Source organism: Pollicipes pollicipes, unplaced genomic scaffold (genome assembly GCF_011947565.3).
Source record: "Pollicipes pollicipes isolate AB1234 unplaced genomic scaffold, Ppol_2.1 Scaffold_7261;HRSCAF=8764_pilon_pilon_pilon, whole genome shotgun sequence".
Lineage (NCBI taxonomy): Eukaryota > Metazoa > Arthropoda > Thecostraca > Pollicipedomorpha > Pollicipedidae > Pollicipes > Pollicipes pollicipes.
This window is the reverse complement of record NW_023597054.1, coordinates 61,669,695-61,689,623: the sequence shown is the minus strand read 5'-3', so window position 1 is coordinate 61,689,623 and position 19,929 is coordinate 61,669,695. Positions and strand designations below refer to the sequence as shown.

Sequence of the window (19,929 nt, the reverse complement as noted above, 5' to 3'; positions counted from 1 at the left end):
TGTGTGTGTGTGTGTGTTGGATGTGTGTGTTTGTGTGTGTGTGTGTGTGTGTGTGTGGTGTGTGTGTGGGTGGTGTGTGGGTGTGTGGTGGGTGTGGTGTGTGGGTGTGTTGTGTGTGGGGTGGGTGGTGTGTGTGTGTGTGTGTGTGGGTGTGTGGGTGGGTGTGTGTGTGTGTGTGTGTGTGGTGTGTGTGTGTGTGTGTGGTGTGTGTGTGTGTGTGTGTGTGTGGTGTGTGTGTGTTGTGTGTGTGTGTGTGTGTGTGTGTGTGTGTGTGTGTTGTGGGAGTTCGCAAAGAAGAGCCTAGCAGTGATGCAGAGCAAAATAATGCGGTTCATAAGGCCGAGGCTGGCCTTCCAAAGCTGATAAGAGGATATTAACCCGAGATAGTGAATATGGTGGACTAAAAGCATCAAACGTGCTAGCGTTCTGCCAATCATTTAATACGGTGTAGAGAAAATGCCTACACTCGAACCGCGAATTCATCTGGCATGAAAGGATACAGACCCGATAAGACACGAGTAAAGCGACAAATTTACAACCAGCCTTATTACTGATATTCAAGTTATTGCTGAATTTCAGGCACACACCAGTAAGCCGTTATATCAGGCGGGGAGCATAAAAATTATTTGGCACGATATAAGTATATTCGAACATGTGCAGCGAACAATAAGGTTGTATGTCTCAAAACTGTCGTCAGCAAAAAAAAGTTGGGCGACGATTTACCGAGAAATGGGAGACACATAATATCAACAAATTAAGGTATAAATATTCTCCAACTAGGGTCGACTTCCTGTCATAAGCAACGCTATTACGAAAAACACCATACAGATGAAAACTAAAGTTGGCAGACGTCTCGAACCGGAAGCTAACAATGGTGCAAAAAGTGACGTGTTCGATCCCGATTTCTGGAAGATCGGTTCAGCTTAACGAACTATGCAGCTTACATTTCTATAGAGCTGTGAGCACATTACATTTCTATAGAGCACACTCCGACCTAGTGTGATAACTAGATGCAAGGATCTATAATACTATGGCTATGCTTGGAAAGAGTTCAGGAACTTCCGTGAGAGTGTGCAAAGCCGACAAAATTGCAATCACCGCAATACGGGCTGCTCCATAGATACATGACCACAAGGCGATGCTGATATATTCGGGGAAATATAATAATGTAAGAAATATATAATACAGCTACCGATTCCCCTTAAGATGTACAATGTAGTTGGACAAACAATTAAGTCCATTTTATATATGAATGTTGAATGGGTGGTCGCTCGTAGGTGGAAATTTTACGACTTTATAAACAGCATTTTAGGGTACTGCGACCTGCATTATTTGGAGCTTTACCCGGCTGCCACGTAATTGATTTAATAATTCTTACTGCAACACAACAGATTGCTATGAAAAAACTTACTCATCACGTGAAGACAAACTAAGACGGAGTGCAAAGCTTAGTAATTACTCGCTTGCAAATTGGGGAACAGACCGCAAATGCCAACGGTAACCAGCTCACTTTTGTGTGAGGATGGCATGGACCGCTCGATGAAAATGTTCTGGTAAGAATATGATTGACAACTAACATGTGACGTGTGTTTACCTGGTCTTTGGTTGCTGCGTGTCAGAGTCAGAACGTGGGATCAAACCAGACATGCGTACATCATGCTGTAACATGTACAGGTTGCACGGCGACGCCCATGCGTGCTGGCTACAAGTTTTGTTTTGCATGCCGACGAGTTATGAGGAGCGAGCGGTGTCCTGGTGTGTGATATACTGCGGTTAGTACGGGATTGGGAGGGCGCACACCATGACTCAAGCATAACGCCGTGGGGATGCGATGTCACTCAAGCATAAGCCGCGGGGATGCGATGTGTAACTTTGCACGAATTGTGCATTGAGGCTACGACTGGGCACGGATGAAATATTGTGTGCACAAAATAACCCTCTAGTGAAAAGCATCCCAAACTTTCCGTGCAATTCCATATTATGACTACGGTGACGCCCGGAAAACCGCTTTTGAAAACTACTACGTCTCCCCACAATTTTTGACTGGTGGCGGAGCACCCGGTCATGAGCACTCTGCAGCGGGATTATGTGCCTTAACCACCACAGGAGGGATTTGCTTGGCGGGCGTTTTCTGAGTTAGATAAAAGTTTTATTGGTCACCCATTTGGTCTACGTCATCCTTGCAGGCCACAAAGATAATGTGCACGTCGTTAATTCAGGCAGTGTTTCTTCCATAGCAACGCTGTGGATTGTGCTCCTCATGTGTGTATTAGCTGACCCAAAAAAGAGTATGGTTAACGAGACCTCTGTTTTGGCGTGCACCTGATGCCTTAATTTCCGGCGGCACGTGATGTCGACGTTGCTAAAAGACCAGGAAATGAAGAGGCTCAACTTAAGGCGGTATATATCCCAGGGCTTTAGCCTTAATCTTTCTTGACACGCCCTTGTTGGAATATGCGCCAAAAATCTCATCAGCATAAATGTCACTGGCAATTTCGGCTGATTACAACGTACCGTCGGAGCGGCACCTCTTTCCATAGCCCGAACTCACGTCTTAATCTTATCACCGTCAGAAAGAGTGGTGCTTCCATTGGTCAAGTATGAAGAGCCCTGGACTATTTCAGGAAAACGTAGTGCATGGAGACCTTACGTAGACGCGGGAGCGGGCAGAATTCCGTGATTTGTGCCGTGGACGTCTGCTCAGCGGAATACTATAGCATGAATTTGTACCGTGGACGTCTGCTCAGCGGAATACTATAGCATGAATTTGTACCGTGGACATGTGCTCAGCGGAATACTATAGCATGAATTTGTACCGTGGACGTCTGCCCAACAGAATACTATAGCATGAATTTGTACCGTGGACGTCTGCTCAGCGCAATACTATAGCATGAATTTGTACTGTGGACGTCTGCTCAACGGAATACTATAGCATGAATTTGTACCGCGGACGTCTGCTCAATGGAATACTATAGCATGAGTTTGTACCGTGGACGTCTGCTCAGCGGGATATTATAGCATCAATTCCACGGCTATCGGAGCTCTCAATCTGACGTGAGGACGCCAAGAAACGGCCCCACGGATTTCGTGACTCTTGCACCACAGAGAAGAGTGCAGATAATGAATAAGGCCATCACATAGACGGATGGCAGCATTATCTCCGTATCCGGAGCATTTGACTAAAATACGCGGCGTGCATATTTCATAAACTTATACGCCACGTTGTACGAGTAGATGTGCACATACTATCTGAAACCTCATGAGTAAGGTAAGCAAAGAAGGATATATATATATATATATATATATATATATATATATATATATATATATATATATATATATATATGGGCGATGCTTAGTACAGACGCTGGGTATACTAGACGCATGGAAATGCCGTGGAATAAATGTACCTGCCATAAGTTTGGAGATAATGAGCTCGGGGAAAGCCATCTACATTCATGCCAATTAATCCATGTCTGCTGTGACGTTCGTCAAAATTGGCAAACCACGCTCAGTTTTTAGACTTGAACTTTTTAATGGAGAACGACCGCGTTGTGGTGTGCCAGGCAGTGGTTTGGCCGCGATCTCGCAATCGTATCGAACAGTGATCCACTGCGCTGCAACTGACAGGGCAGCCTAAAGTTAAGCAAAAGCGCGCCGGCCTAAATAAGACAGTGGTAATAGTCTTATTCGTAGGAGAAAAACCAGGGATATGGAGGTACAGATGCGTTCCCGTACATCTTTTCTCCATCTCCTGTATGCGGACGTAGATGAGCTTGATGGCTGCCGGATGTTGACTAATGTCACGCCGATATTTCATGAGTCACGGAACTACAAGCTAATGTTTAACTGCGCAGACACGAGGCGCATCCGGAAGGAGTCTGGGTCGGTGAAATGTTTATAGATCGCTTTTTATGGACGATGACTTGGCACCACCGATCGCAGTTGTTGCGAAAAGGCGGCGTAATGCGCAGGCGCTCTCCCAGCGCGGCACCACTTGCAAGAAGAGCTGGCGGTCCACTCCACGCCCTGCGGAGTCTTTTGCTAAAGCCGGGGTCCACACATGGCCGCCGTCCTTGGTATTCGGCTATGGTGGCGCCCCTTGCACCACTCGCGTACTTCGCAGCGTCCCCTGCACCAGCAACTGGGTGATAGTACACCATCAGTGGCAGCCTTGTGCACGCCATGCAAAGGCACGTCCAGACCCGCTCTGTCGCGGGGTCAAACAGCGTCGGAAATGTGATCTTGCTTTGTTAAGACAAATATTGCTGTATAGTTGTGCAGGCTGTCGGCTCTCCCACGTCAGCAAGCCGGAATAATCGCTTTAGAACTGATGAACAGGACGTGAGAGTTACGCCAGATGATACTATGCCCGTGTAAAAGTGGTCACGCCGCGGGCTCCGGCCGTGTCGTAAGCACAGGGGATGGCACAGGTATCAGCAACACGCCCACTCATGCCATCGCCCACGCAGACCAGGAGGAGGCTCTCGTTCCGTATTAGTCTTCATGGATAATGGTTCGCGTTCCCATGACACTGAAGCTTGTTTCTGACAAATCTTGGCGCTTGCCTGGAGAGCCACAGTAATCTGATAAAGATCATATGTTTACTCGCTGCTGTTTAGATTTGATATAATGTCACCTGCAATAAGATGCGATTGAGAGATTGTGGGTTTACTGCTGGGGTTACAGAACTTTCACCGCCACGTTAAGGAACGTTGGGCGAAAACTGCCATTGTCTTAGTTTTGTCTGGCATGCGTTTACCTGCAGATCAAGCGTAGTAGTATGCGGGGGAGGGGGTGATTTCCAAAAATGAATGACATTTAAATAGTGATTTTGACCTTCTGACACCATTCATTCCACGTATCTGCAAACTGCTACAATTTGAATGTAAAATGATAGAATCCCGAGCATCCAAAAACACGCGAGTGATATGAGTGATATGAGCACGGTCAGGGAGCACCTTCACCCTGACACGAGCAGAGAGGTACAATGTTCCCACCAAAGCGCTATTGAGACTATATGGACATGTCCTTGAAAGAGCACGGAAATGTTGGTGTTCCGTACTTCTTCCGTTATTGAAAACCGTGGAAATGGCAAGTACTTTTCATGAAGGTTATATAGCTGCTCTTTAATGATCCACGATCCTGGAATCATAATGGCTTTGGTATCTACACATATGGTCCGAGATGTTCAAGGGTCCAAGGATCACACTTCTATTTTTATGTATTGGCTTCCCCTACATCCAACAGCCCAACAGAGCACTTTTTTGCTCCAGGTTTACCGGTATTGTGCACACAACACAACGAATCCGATATGCGGTTGAAATAAGAGCATTCGTTGTCTGATGCGCATTAGTCAGCTTATGCTCGTGTACATGATCACATGATCTGCTTCTAACCAGATTCATTGAACAGCCACTCACGAATCATCACATTGTACGTTCTTCGTACGCTGTAGCCGGGGCGCAGCCAGGGGGACGGACGGGGCGGGGCGTCCGCCCGCTCCCGCTGGGCCCACTAGTTCTATTTTTAATTTTAGATGGCTCCTGTCAGAAAGTGAAAAGTCGGTGTGGTGCGTGCTCACGGAGCTCGCCCACCACCTCCTCCTCAAAAGACCCTGGCTGCGCTCCTTCGCTGTAGAACGGACAGTGGGATCTGTATTACGTTTATCCGGGACACTGCCTTCATAATCCGAGAATGCTCGACTTAGCAAGACTTCAAAATGATGGGCAGACTAGCGCAGTGGAAGTTGACTCGAATAGTATGCAAATGTGCTTTCCGGGAGCTTTTGGGAACTAAATTCACCCATAAAAAACTTGCTCAGGCTCCAGGACGACATAAATTTTCAGAATCTTGCTCACGCTTTGAATAATAAGCCATCTTCAAGCTGGAAACTGCTCACGGATTTAAAAGGTGGGATCTCTAACAGGCAAAACACGTAGACAAGGAATGCTCCCGGTCACCAAAATGAAGTATGACTGGTGAAGGGCAAATGAATGATAATCATAGACATGATCTGGCATCTGGCATGACACGTTATCTCAGCATTGGGATCCCAAAGATCCGTACAGTCTCGTCTCACCTTTTGCCACAGTCTGCAGCATGGGAGCCGTTACACTGGCGCGATGCTAAGTCCAGTTAAGTTCAGTCCAGTCCAGTCCAGTTCAGTTTATTTCAGTTCAGTTTATAGACATGCTCCACTTCAGTTTGTTAAAGGTGCTCCACGTATCATCCCACACTTTCGGTTACTGTCGATTCCAGTCAGGTGCGTGATGGGAGGTAAAATACACAGCTCTACGCATACATACACTACAAAGGAAAGATAGTGGGTACATATACATGCGCTTGTCATGGCGTTTGTCAACTGAAAATAGCGTCCAGGTTAGAAATCAATTCACGTCGGATCCCAGTCGCTGTAGTAACCTGAGGCGGGTCATTCCAGGAAAGAGCGCGCGATACAAGAACAGCCGGGGCGTGAGGGAAGGACGGGAATCCGAGGGCTCCAGCCTCTGACGCACAGGTAGCACGCTGAGAGACGGCAGGACGTCGGTTAACATGGCCTAGGTTGCCACGAGAGCCTGCAGGTCGTTCAGGGGCCTATAGGCGCCGATACAGTTTTGGAAAGTGCCCAGGTATTGCACTCGGTGCCCCCCCCCCCCCCCCCCCCCCAGCTCCTCTAGGGTCGAAGAGAGGTGATCGTGTCGGCGAGTCCCCGAGACATTACTTATCCCAGAGCTGATCACCTTCTGCAGCCGATTGAAGCGGCACAGCGCAGCTTCTTCCCGGACAGAGACAGCATGGAACAGTGTGGGACGTGCGGAAGAACGTGACATTGGATGAGGAGTTTGCGGGCGTCTCTAGGGTCAAGTGGTATCCAATTTTGTTTAGGTTAGGTTAGGTTAGGTTAGTTTAGGTTAGCTTAGGTTAGGTTAGGTTTGGTTAGGTTAGGTGGGGTTAGGTTGAGCCATTGCGGCAAATCTAGCCTCGCATTAAATCATTGCGGCAAATGTATTCCTCTCATTAAACCATTGCCGCGATGATATCCTCGCCGACCCTTTTGCCTCGGGCCCCCCTGACCTTACTAGGAGGGATATCAAAAATCGGAGGAGTGCGTTTCGAAGACAATTGACCAATCTATATTTTCCAAAAATAATTGGGAGTCCAAAAAGATCCAAAAAATTACTGGCAAAGTTGGTCCATGTTTGATTTTTCGGGACTTACATGCGTGGTATCTTTCTGTTTGCTTTAAACCATTGCAGCAAACGAATCCTCGGCTATTAAACCATTGCGGGAAATGCATGGGAAAATGCGTGGGAAAATCTCACATGTTGAAGTACTTTAAAAATGGCTTTAAGAATTCGTGATGAAGACATACCAGTAAAATCTGCGCATTGGATGAACAAATCGAGTAGGGCAAAAACGTTTGACCTAACTTATGTAGTTAACGAGATGTATGCTCTTGGAAAAATGATCAAATGATCAATTTCACCTGAAGCAAAAGATAAGACCCTAACTTAGGATTCCCTTTACCAAACGGTTCCTTGTTCTGCGGGCATCTTTTTGTGTTGCACTTGTCAAAATCTTCCAAATATTCCTTTTAAAAGCAAAGACCTTTTTCAAAATGTATATTATCAAGTTTCTTGAACGCTGCTTCCCCAAAAGCGTTTTTATCATGCTCAAGTTACGTTCCCACATTTCATGTGTTATTGGCAATTCTTTTCAAATGCGCTATTGTCCCTCTCTTGACACAGCACGTTTCTAAAAGTGTTTAAATAATCATATGCTTAGATTTTGTTAGTTTGATCTTTTCTGGACGCCTTATTATACGAGCCATATGCAAAAATTTGGTATTGTCATAAAGCCTAGGACTCTGGCTTTGTAATGACATCAAAAAATTTACCAAAATTTAAAAAGGAAAATTTGTTCTTTTCCCTGTGTTAAATGAGGTAGGAAGGTGTAAAGTTTTGTGGTGACGCCATTTTCCCATGTATATATTTCAAATTTGCTATACGAGTAGAGAGGATCTTAATATATGCACCGCAGAAACCTGGTCGATGCAGCTTTGACGATGGGCGAGGTACACGCCGTCAAACACCACCTGTGCACTACCGTCACCTTGATGGGATTTTTTCCAAGTGCCGCGCGTAACGCTACGGGGGAAACTACCTCCATATAATCATATATGGTGTCTTTAAAACTCAAGATATTGTACTGTCGTAAGCGGCATACTGTAGAAAATAAACAGACACATTTTTATGTCCTCAAAAGTTCCCAGTTCTAGTGCTAAATATGTCAAAAAATACTCTTCCCGATTTAAGTCTATATAATTGGAATACAAACTTATCTGACATAAAATGATGCTCATCATAAAATTTGCTGTTAAATTGCGTATAGGATGAGATGGTTAAAGTTTTGATGTGTAGTGAAATTGCGGTCAAAAAATGTGCGTACAATTTTCAAAAAAAAGAACTTTATTCTTTAATTTGGTTAATTTCTTCATGGAATCTGTTAGCGGGGACTCAGAGCTATGTATTGGTACCAAAAATATGTCTTTGGCTCATTTGGTTACGAAGTCACGGTATGCCACACACTTAGACCTGTGAAAAGCTGGCTGAATACGTTTTCCACGTGTTATGGGTAACGCTATGGTGATAAAATGGGTAAAACCTGCTTTACTTAAACCTCTGTATCTCATAGCCCTTTCATTCAAATAATGTTCTGAAAACGGCACTAGAAATAAAATGACACATTCTACTGTTTATCTAAGTAACTTATCCACCTCAACGATAAATAAAAGCGCCAAACTTGATACACAGTATCACATATAAATTTTCCGGAATTCACAGATTATTTACACGCGTTTTGTGAGAAAACTACGCGTCGGGGGAGGAAAAAGCAATACATCACTTCGATGTAAAATTTTAAGGTGCATCTAACACTTTCGTTGATTTTTCGAGTTTTGGAAAAAAACGTGTAGTTCATTATTTTTTGGAGATTTGTACGTTTTAAAAGACACGTTATCAACCGACCTGAAATCTAAGTGCAGATTTGAGCTCAACGCATCAAGATATACTAGAAACAATGTTTCAACTTACTTCATAACTTTTTTGGGTTTTTGACCCTAGCTCGACCAAATTTCGACGGATTTCAAAATTTAAAAAAATAGAAGATGTGTCTCGACGCGGGACATCGTTCTTTTTGAAGCCAGTAAATCCGTCGAAAAGTATTTTCACAGTACTAATGTGAGTTAAGGTATCGAAGTGTGTTGAAAACAAGAGCTCATAATAGGTGAACGGAGATATAGGATTGTATGCACTTGCCGATTTCGGCCCCCCAAATATTTTTCCTGGGGGTTAACCGAACTTTGAAGGGGTGTCTAGGGCCTAACTAAGCGAGTTATTGAACGTGTCAAAAGATGGGAAGTCTGACTTAGCGGGAAAATAATAAAGAGATGAAATGATTTTTGACCAAAATGACTTTTTTGAAAAAAATCCCACTCAAAAAGCTTTTGAGATGGGGTTTTGAGTATAAATGAAGTTGTAGAGAATTGATGGGGCTACATTTTTCTAGGTTGGTTCATGACCCCAGGTCAACAGGAAGTGATTTCAAATGACCCCGGAAAACGAGGATATATTTGCCGCATTGCCTTTCTGGACGAGGATACATTTCGCGCATAAAGGGATACATTTGCCGCAATGGTTTAAGTTTGAACAAATAAGAACAGAATGGCACTATGCGTTCCTTCCGGCATAAATCGTTGTCACTCGTGACACCGAGCATTTTCACATAGGATAAAGGAAATAGTGTGTCACCGACAAAGTCCAGGCAAAAGGATGCAGTCATTTCGAAAGAGTTGGATGCGCTTGTAAGAATGACGACTGTTTTGGTTGGGTTTATCGTAAGGAAATTAGCGGTGAAATAGGATTTGACCGTCTGCAAGTTTTCTTCATGCCGGGATTTAATGCTACCTGGCTGGTCAGGGTGACGAGAGCCAAGAAATTGAGCCTCGTCAGCAGATGGTACCAAAGGACCACGTGGGAGGTGGGCAGGATGATCCTTTGTGCCAAGATCCTAGCAGGAAAAGCGCCGAATGTAGCCTTGTGAGACGCGATGGAATAGGCAGAGGGAGAAGGAGCCGCTTCTCATTTTTGCTTCCGGTCAGCAAGGTAGCTAGGTTCCGGTCAAGTGGGGCTGACGCCGTGCCATTGTAGCATGCGTAGCATAGTTCATTCATCGGCAATATTTTCAAACACACGCTTAAAGCAGCCCACGTGACCACAACGAGGTGGCCTTTGTCAACTGGATGGGCGATCCATACCACCATGTCAACCAGAGCATCTTGCGTCGATTGGCCGGGTCTTCAAGTGAGGTTGATAAAGCATTGTTGGTAACGAGATAAGGGGACTGCATGCATACACACGACTTTTTCATGTATTTTGGCTGCGCCGGCAAAATGGGAGATGTCTTAATTTGCTAGCTGTAATGACCCACATTTGTGAAAAGGGAGAACAGGTGTCACTTTCCAACAATGCGAGGACAAGCCTAACACGATAGACGAGTTGATAACATGACGATAATGAGGCCCGGAAACTGAAATCCTAGATGACAGCAAGGGAGTTGCGGTGACGTAATGGAATGAAGCTCCAATCGTTTGCTGGGGCGTACAGTGGTCTGGGTGGGAGGGGGGGGGGGGGGGGGGCGGCCTCTCAGGCGCTCCACGGCCAGCCCATCGGCGACGCATGGACCGACAGATGCAAACTGTTGGTCTGCGCCATCGACCTTGTCAGGTGATGGCCATTTGGCAGCTGTCGGATCAGTCCTGAAGTAACCTCGTCAGCTCGGTGTTCGTTTCCATTGCAGCGTTTTTCATTCCGCGCAAAGTCCGTGGGCAAGATGGTCCTGTTTGCTCTTGTTAATTGCTGAACCGAAGCTTACATTTTCAACTTAAAAATGCGATTACAAAAATTCAGTTCGGTCCATTGTATGTATAGGCGGTGGGAAGATTAATGTAATCCACAGCATCTCAGTAACGGTCGTCTGTTAATTCTATCCTAATAGCGCAGCGACCTTCTTCACCACATCAGCAGAGCCAATTCCTCTACAGTTCACTCCAGTAGCCTGATTAGGCCAAAAACGGCACTAGAATGTCTGTATTGCAAACTAATCTTCAGAAGCCACAAACACTACTGACGTCGCAGCTTGCCCCGAGGAGCGTGTCGTCACGAGGGCTTATGATTAAGCGATGAGTGAGAGCAGATCGTCGGATCCACGGATCGGAAAGGGGACCTTCCGCCCCGTAGGCGATTACGTCGGCTCCGACGTCGAGCGAGCGGGCTCATCTCGTATGACCGAATAAGCACGACGCAAACCGGCCGGTATTCGACCAGGGCACGTACCTCTCATCCCATCAGCGATGAAAGGGACCGAAATGAAGCTCATAACTCTGGTTTACGAGGTCAGATAGCTTTCTCTGATAGTGGTTGACTTACGCCCGTCTTAGGCAGGGCGGGTCGACTAACGGGTGCCGCGTCAGAGGCGTGGCGACGGTCGGTACAAACACTGAGTCCACAGTCATCACAGCCGGTTACCATGCGAGGCTGCGTGGTCACACAGAGCGGAGGGAGGTAAGTTCCCAGTGGGCTGTCATTCAGACAGGTCTCCGAGAGGTGGTTCTCAATTTGTGCGTCCTTGCAAGTTTGTGACCACTGATTAGACGTAGTGATTTATTACCGATTGACGATCTTGTGACGGAAGCCGGGTTTCAGTTGCCAGGAGTGTGCCTTGTCGGGGCAAACACCACGTCTGGTGAGTGCGGTCAGGAGCCTGGGCATTTCTCCGCGTGTTAGCGACGGGTATGTACCCTTAAGAACAAAACGAACTTCGGGACCCCTCCCTAACCGACAGCTCAGTTCCTACAGCATTCTCTCTCCTACAACCACAGACTATAGTCAACACGCCGTTCAGCCTTAACAGTGTCAACGGGTCGCTGCACATGTCAGCCCGAGGTAACGGAAGACCTGCCTCTGTTCTCACTGACCGATGGGTACGCTAAACGGTTTAACACAACCGCTTGGACGACAAATCACTGGATGGTTCAAGCACCGCTTCAGTGGCTGGCTGTGGTCGGACAGTACGGCACGTCCACCGGGGAGACTGACACCTCTCCAGCGCCTGATTCCAGTAGTCAGACACCGATATTAAGTACGATTGTAGCACACTTTGATCTTGTGCTAGCCATGCAGAAGCGCTCACTGCAGTTTCGTAAGCTTTATTGATATTTCAAAGGTAAAGACACAACCAAGCTATGCTCGAGGATAAAACATGCCAGATCAGACAAGGGCGGGGGGGGGGGGGGGGGAGAAAATGAAACTAACTGAAAAGCTCTTCACCAGCGGCACTTCCATGTCCACAGTACACAACATATAAAGTGCACACGGTGCATCTTAAACCTAACCCAAAGAGGTGATCAACACATGTAAGCGCTGCATCAGTAACGTACAGCCATTAGAACATGCCATCAGTTACAGGGCTCAGCACAAAGTGACTGCTAGCAGCCAACAATACGCTACTTGCTGTTGTCCTTTGCGCAACTGCTCATGAAAGACGACATCTGGTCAACTTGATGTTCTTCGTGCCGTCAGTGTGAACCAGAACCGGCACCAAGGTATCCCGGACGGAGTACCAACAGCCCCGCTACCACGCCCTCACCATCCCGTCGGGGGAACACATTCGCTGCCTTGTCCTTCTCCCTACACACGCCGCGCATATCACCCTGAAGATGGCTCCCGGCCACGAGCACGTCTCCCCGCCTCCCCTATCTCAGAGCCCGACGTCGGCCTCACTCGAACGCTGGCGCCTGGGCGCCGCACTCCGCGCACACCACGATCAGCTGTCCGGCCGTCTGCGTGAAGAACAGCTCGGCCTCGCCGCAAAAGGCCTCGTGGCGCGCGACGGCCGCCAGCAGCTGCGCGCGCACGCGGTCCAGGTCGGTGCAGGGCGTGCACACATCCAGCCCGCAGCGGCAGGTCAGCCGCAGGTCGGCGCTCAGGTCGGCGGCCGTCGTCTGGCAGAGCGGACACGCCAGCCGCTCGCTGAGGAGGTCCTCCGCCGCCTCCGAGAGGGTCAGGTCAGCCTCGGCGGCGCTACACTCCCGCAGCAAGCGCTCCGTCTCTGCCGACGTGAGGTCAGGTCAGGTTAGGTCAGGTCATTTCCAGATACATTGTGTGGAGCTGGAAATATATATGGGGAGTTGATGCGCCCGAAAACGTCTTTATCGGATACGCTTCGCCACACTTTTAGCGCTCTTCGTTTCCCCTACGCAACACTCGAGCCAACCCCAACAAGTGCTCAACTCTGGTCAGCCTCCCACCTTAGTTCAACAGTCGCTTTCAGCTCTAGTCGCCGACACCCCATCCCACTTCCCTCCGCATGGGCGTCCTCTCCTCCGCCTACCCTCGGCGATGATCTCGCGCTCTAGCTGCTCCCACTCGGCCAGCATGAGGTCCTGGTCTGAGGCGGCGGCTGGGGCGCCCGGCAGGCCGCCCGCGTCGGTGGCGTCCACCCCGCGCAGACGGCTCAGCAGCCGGTGGCGCCCCTCACGCAGTCGCTCCCGCAGTCGCTGGTGGTGGAACGTCAGTCAAAGGATGTTTGATCGTCATCGGTCAGCCCTGGGTAGCAACCCTGAAATATTATAATTCCAGATGGTGGATGATAGTGCGCTGCTGGGAGACTTCTTGGACACAAAGGACAGCAAACTGTTTATGGATCATCTCCAAACGCAAGCAGGAACAGTTTTATTAGATTGACATGTCTGCCTGGAAGGAATTCAATGATCATCCATTTTTGGGAGTGATCAATTTCTTATTAATTCAAAATGTGAGATGTTCTTCATGATGAGACCTTAGGTAGATTGAACAGGAATTCAGGCTTAGTGGGCCAACAAATTCAAGCAGACTTTAATAGACTGGACTTTGGAAAACATTGTGTGGTGTTTAGCATACCTGTTTGTGAAGCTCCCTCCAAGGTGGGGTTCCTTTTTTATACATAGCTCTTCTCATGTTCTCTCGAGCACTTGAAAAGTGTGATTCTGGAGAAGCCTGTGACTGAAGAGTGCTGGGAGAAAACATGATTGCTGCAATACAAACATCCTGCTTAATCACAAGACAGTCAGCACATAATATTAAACATGACTTTCAGATGCTGACTGGCCACTCAAAATAATCACACCATAACAGTGGGCTTAAAAAAACAGAGTGGTCTGCTTCACTGATAACTTTGGAAACAGCCTGATTAGGGTATTGATCTATTATCAGGGACAATAGTTTGAGCTCCTTATTTGAGCCTCTCATTAGTCATCAATCACAGCGGCGCTTGAGGGATCTCTTTTACCAGCTATTTTAGTATTTCCAGGGCTTGCATTTGCAGCTTAGTTCATTGGACAAATAATTTATTTTATATTGATATACTTTGTCACAGTCATCACCAACATAGTATTGGCAATCCATGGAGTAGCTAGGATTTCATACCAGGAGGGGCCAAAGCTGACAAAAGGGACTTTCTGCGTAGGCACAGCCAAGGGGAGGGGCTGTTGCGTGGACCTCCCAAGTTCCAAATCCTGCATTTTTCATGTAGCACTACAGATGGCTTCTGATTGACATTGGCATTGCCATGCCACGCATGCCCTTGCCAAGCATCAATGGCAAATTCTCTGATGATTTAGAAGAAATACAGGGAACTCAAATACCAAAAAAAGCAATTGGCCTTTGACTCCCAAGAAGCCCAACAACTTCCATGCTGGTCTGCAAGAAGATGATCCACTGCCCCAGACAGTTGCATAGCATCAGAACACTGAGCCTGGTGCATGCATGTGCTTAACTCATGCCAAGCCAAAATTAACTAAATTTTTAGGTGATTTCCCCCCCCCAAGTTACACAGGCATATTTCAGTCTCAACTGACCATCACAAAATCTTGATTTCATGCACTGGCTCTCCATGCATTGAAAAAGTGGTGGCCATGTGCCAAACTACTGAGTATTCAGTACAATGCACATATACTGCAATTACTGTCAGGATGCTGGTAAATGAACATGGGGAATATTAATTTTAAGCAGTCTGACCTCAAGACAGGTTAAGCCACAAAAAGCCATGAGACCTGAGTAAAAAAATTCTGAGATTTTACCATGTCACCAATGACAATGTTTCATTAGTCAGAAATCAGACACTAAAATGTGTCAACCTTTCCAAGAGATCAGCTACAGAAACACATTGGCCATCATCAAACATTAAGCACCTCTCCTGAAAGGAACGTTTCAACTGTTTTCGGAAGGAACACAGACATGAGCACCATGTGCACATCAACACAGAGCTGCTTAGTTTGGAAGGATGACATGCTTTTGTCAAAATGGTTGCTTGCTGGCATTGCCTGGGGAATATTTGTATCTTTGGCGATCAGTACTGCTTTGGTTACAGCAGGGTGTACAAACACGTTGTTACAGCATGAAGCAAAGTGGGAATATGACAGTGCTCCATGTCTTTAAGACATCCCTGGGGTCCAAAAACAGGTTGGTCAGCTAACAATGTCCAGCCTCTCCATTGGAAAATAAGATACTGCTGGTCACTCCAACCCCATTGACCTGCAACAAAACCCAATCAGGCAATGCAGCCCACCTGACCCAGCTGCAAGAATAGATCATACCACCTGAACCATCTGAACCGTCCAACCTGCGAATTGTCAATCCGCTCTCGCGCATCAACCTTTCACAACCACCGCTGGGCTGCCTGGGACCGTGGCTATGGTAACAGTGAGTGTGTGTGTGGTTGGGGCTTTACGACGCACTCAGCTGCTGAGGCTATATGGCGTCGCCTGCCTCTCACCCTGGCAGGAAGGGCGGGCACCGCGGGGAACCGAACCCCGTACCTCCGGTTTCCCAAACGCGCAGCAGCCAACGCAGACGCGCTATGGCAACAGTGAATGCAAGAAGAAACAGGCTTGTTGTTCGTCATGCTTGCGTAATATTTGTCTGGCAGTTTAGTACCAAATTGGCGGGATTCGCGGTTTAGTGCTCCCAAATTTAAGGGTTTTACTGTACCCGCCACTGCCTTGCCTTCGGCCTGCTTTCGAAAATGCATGGCCAAGTAACGATTTGGCTACGATTACGGTATTTTTAACAATTTACCGATATTTCATGACAAGTTTAAAGTGGTGTGGCGGTGTGGTATATGCTTCACTAACACTCATGAATCATGCTGGCGAACGTAGTACTTACGTACTTGCGTACCCTTCCCACTACCTTCTAGATTTCCGGAGAAAAAGTCGAATGAAAACTTGAATGGAAAAAGTCGAACGAAAAAGGTTTGACATAACTAGCCGACAAAGATACAAATGCTAAAAATACACACGCGGAGAGCTTTACGTGTTACATTCTCGGATCAGAGAAGGTCCAAAGGGATTAAAGTCAACAGTGGTAAAGGTTGTCAAAAAACTGCAAATGGCGAAAGTCGACAGGAATAAGACCTGCATGGAAAAAATCGTAAGGGATGCAACTCAGATTGGAAGCCAATGAAATAGACAAGAATTGTGATGAATACACGTTGATTTGATAAAAATAAACGCTCAGTAAACACACAGTCAAGCTCAGACGGCGGTGCTTACCGCAGTATCGCTCGGCACGGCTATAAAAGGTGACACGTAAAACTCTCCGTAGTCCCCTGTGGTAAAAAGGCGGAGGCAAAATGATCTGTTGAAGTGAACAATATAACCTGGTTGGTGGTGGCAGGGGATGTGCAGCATCGTATGCTTAGCTGGCACCCTGAACATAAAGCCACCCATGCAAACATTTCGAAATCGATGTATTCGAATAGAGGATTTAAGGAAGAGTCCTAATGATTTGACACTTAGCATGAAAGGGGATGTTGCCGGCTGCATCCAGATGCGCCCACGGATTCACTGGGTACCGCTACCTTGCATCTATTCGTTCACCGAAAGGCCAGCAAAAGAGCGATGGGACGAGGGTTTCATGCCGGCAGCAGCGTTCCTACATACTGTTCGAAACCGACAGTAGGTGAATGCTTCTGTAGACCATGGAGCGTTTCACAATTGAAGATATTAAAGCCAGCACCAGATATTGTGAAATAATCTTACTTTTGGCCGTTGGTATATTTTTAATTAACAAGTTACCTCTAGACAACATGACTTCTCTGCTAAGTTTTTAGAGCTTGTTGAGAACCAGACCGCTATATCTGGAAATCGTGCTCATGAACGCCGGATATGACCGATTCGACAATTGCGGTTTTCTTGGAATCGACCGCTGCATGGCTAATGGAATGGTAAAATCTGAATATCGTTATTATGGCGTCATGGAACCCGGTGTGACCTTGAAATGGCACCCCACAAATAGTCTGCACACATTTGCGGGCGTTTAGCTCAGAAACTAAGAGGTTAGGTCTTAAAACAGTAGCAGTGAACTGCACCGAATGATCTTTAAGATGGCTATTTCAGCTAAAACCCCAACTGTGAGGCGCACCCTTTAAGATCATAGGGTCAAGGTCTGTCTATGGGCGCCTGAATCCGCAGAAGCTATCGATTCTCCCATCCTGTCGCGCTTTTGACATTTCTGCAATTTGTCTTTCAATAAGTAACAATGCTGAGGTCAGCGTTATAATCTACGACACAAATGCTTGCGTCGATTGCACTACCAAATTGATCAAGGACTTATCAAAATTAAGCTTTGTGGTACACTTGTTCTTGACTTGAGAAACTCATGCAAGATTGGTCGCGTCTATTTGTGTCATAGATTGTACATTTTCTGTGTATCTTTTTAGTGTCGTAGATTGTAGTTCTAAGTTGTACATTTTTTCTTTCAGAAACTGAATTATACGATTATACGCAAAAAACGTACGATTTAAGCCAAAAATCTGCGAACTTATATTTTGAGAAACTGACTACTGGTCGCCGCATCGCTGTCCGTCTGCTGACGCTAGTGTCCCTGATTGGTGGCCGAGGGACCATCAGCTGCTGATATGTGTATGGCAAGTCTTTTGACTTTTTCGACCTTTCGTTTTGGGAGATAATATTAGAATCTTTGGCTTAACTGCATCCGTCGTAAATTTTACCTTAAAGGACTGCTTGGAGTTTTGAAACTCGTCCTGTCAAAACCAGACGTCTGACCAAGCTGTCCACATATATCATGTCCTGACCTGACCTGACCTGACCTATATATCTGACCAAGCTGTCCACATCAATATACCATGAATCCAGATCAAGATTGCCTCGGTAGTCCGTCGCGCAACCGTTCGACGGGACGTGGACGTGGACGGGATAAGGTGACGTGTAGTCTGACGTCACCTCCAGGTTCCCTCCCATTGGTCGTATGCCTGCGAGATGAACTGTCTGAACCGATGTATGGTCGCTCCGATTTCGGCCGCGGGAAGGAAGGTCTAACCAGGTGACAGCCTCTACCCCTGTAAGGCCAAAGGTTTGTATGACGGTTTACGGCCAAAATAATCATTTCCTGCCCTATTTATGCTGGATTTCTTTCGAAAATTTCGTGACAAGCCAACGCGGTAAACTTTGCAATATCATGTGATCGAGATGCTCGTGGTTTATTCCCTGACCGACATAAAAAGGACTTGACATCACGTAGGTATTTCTTAGGATTCCATTAAACTATGTTCTTAAAAAGATCGCTTTCCGGACGTCATGCGTATGATGTAAGCACACCCTGGTTACATCGATTGTTGTCTGATCATCTGATCATCGACCTCATCCGTTGCCCCGCCGCGTGTCTGGCAGCGATCACTCGGGCTATGTCACGTCCAGCAAGTCCATTGCGATGTGATTTATGTATCTCTGGCCATATCGCCGCAATGTATTGGGATGACCTCACAATCCTGACAAGACAAATCGATGATAGGTACACCGCATCAAGTGCACGTGTCTCACATCCAATCCTGATGGACTGAAGCAGTCGCCAAAGTTGTTTATTTCCGATTATCGATCACAGCCAGAAAGGTAGTCAGGCAGCCAGCATGCATTGCCTTTTTTCATGTCTTGAGGTTTGCTACCCTCCGCTTGGTCCTCCTCCCTGATGTTCCTCCCCCCGTGTCCGCCACTGGTCCTCAGTGGCCTGTTGTTCCGCCGCGTTTCTGGCGATGATCACTCGAACTATGCTTCGGTCAGGGTACTCCTGCCTACAAGCAACGGCATCACGTGTTTTCTGCCGATCTCTTGCGCTCCCTCGCACTCTTTCTCGCCTTACCACGCGCCCTCGACCGCTTGCTCGCGCCTTTGCTCGCTCTCTCAGTCTCTCACTCTCCCGCACCTCAGGAACTTTTGCACCAGCAGGCTGCAATGCAACTGACCTAGGACTGGCACTACTCGGCACATTTGGCAGTCTGTGATCGTCGTGCTCCCGCGGCAGTATCTGTCCCGCCGTTGCCGTTTCTCGTCCGTTCACAACACCCTCCCGTGTCACCGTCCGCGTGCGTCCCCTCTCTCTCGGGATCACCGGCCGCTCCGCGTCACCTCCGCCCTGCTGCATCAGTGTGCTGTAGAGCACGCCGGACCCCCTCTGCGCCGACCGCCCGACATCGCCACCCCCTCCCCGCGGCAACGCCGCACTGCTTTGTTGTCCGTCTCCGTCGGTCTCCCGCACTCTCGTCGCTCCGCCTCCGTCGGTCTCCCGCATTCTCGTCGCTCCGCCTCCGTCGGTCTCCCGCACTCTCGTCCCTCCAGCTCCGTCAGTCTCCCGCACTCTCGTCCCTTCCGCTCCGTCGGTCCCTCGCACTTTCGTCTCTCCACCTCCGTCGGTCTCTCGCATTTTTGGCACTTCAACACCGTCGGTCTCTCGCACACTCGTCCCTCCGCCTCCATCGGTCTTTCGCATTCCTGTCACTTCGACACTGTCGGTCTCTCGCACTCTAGTCACTCTG

General features: G+C 47.5%; 1 protein-coding gene across 1 annotated transcript; it reads right to left on the bottom strand.

The window, feature by feature from the left end:
- Positions 1-12,259: 12,259 nt before the first annotated feature.
- LOC119112562 (RPA-interacting protein B) lies at positions 12,260-15,949 on the bottom strand. The gene is made up of 4 exons (XM_037236777.1): positions 15,917-15,949; positions 14,001-14,131; positions 13,453-13,618; positions 12,260-13,170 (listed from the first exon to the last, which is right to left on the bottom strand). The coding sequence occupies exons 2-4, from the start codon at positions 14,124-14,126 to the stop codon at positions 12,839-12,841; spliced, it is 624 nt and encodes a 207-aa protein (XP_037092672.1). The 5' UTR covers positions 14,127-14,131; positions 15,917-15,949; the 3' UTR covers positions 12,260-12,838.
- Between the last annotated feature and the right edge of the window lie 3,980 nt (positions 15,950-19,929).

Excerpts from the sequence above, each read along its gene's own strand:
- LOC119112562 (XM_037236777.1), bottom strand. The coding sequence starts at position 14,126 with ATGTTTTCTCCCAGCACTCTTCAGTCACAGGCTTCTCCAGAATCACAC. Across the intron at positions 13,619-14,000 it reads GGAGGGAGCTTCACAAACAG|CGACTGCGGGAGCGACTGCG; the intron begins GTATGCTAAACA and ends TTCCACCACCAG. Across the intron at positions 13,171-13,452 it reads GCGCGAGATCATCGCCGAGG|AGACGGAGCGCTTGCTGCGG; the intron begins GTAGGCGGAGGA and ends TCACGTCGGCAG.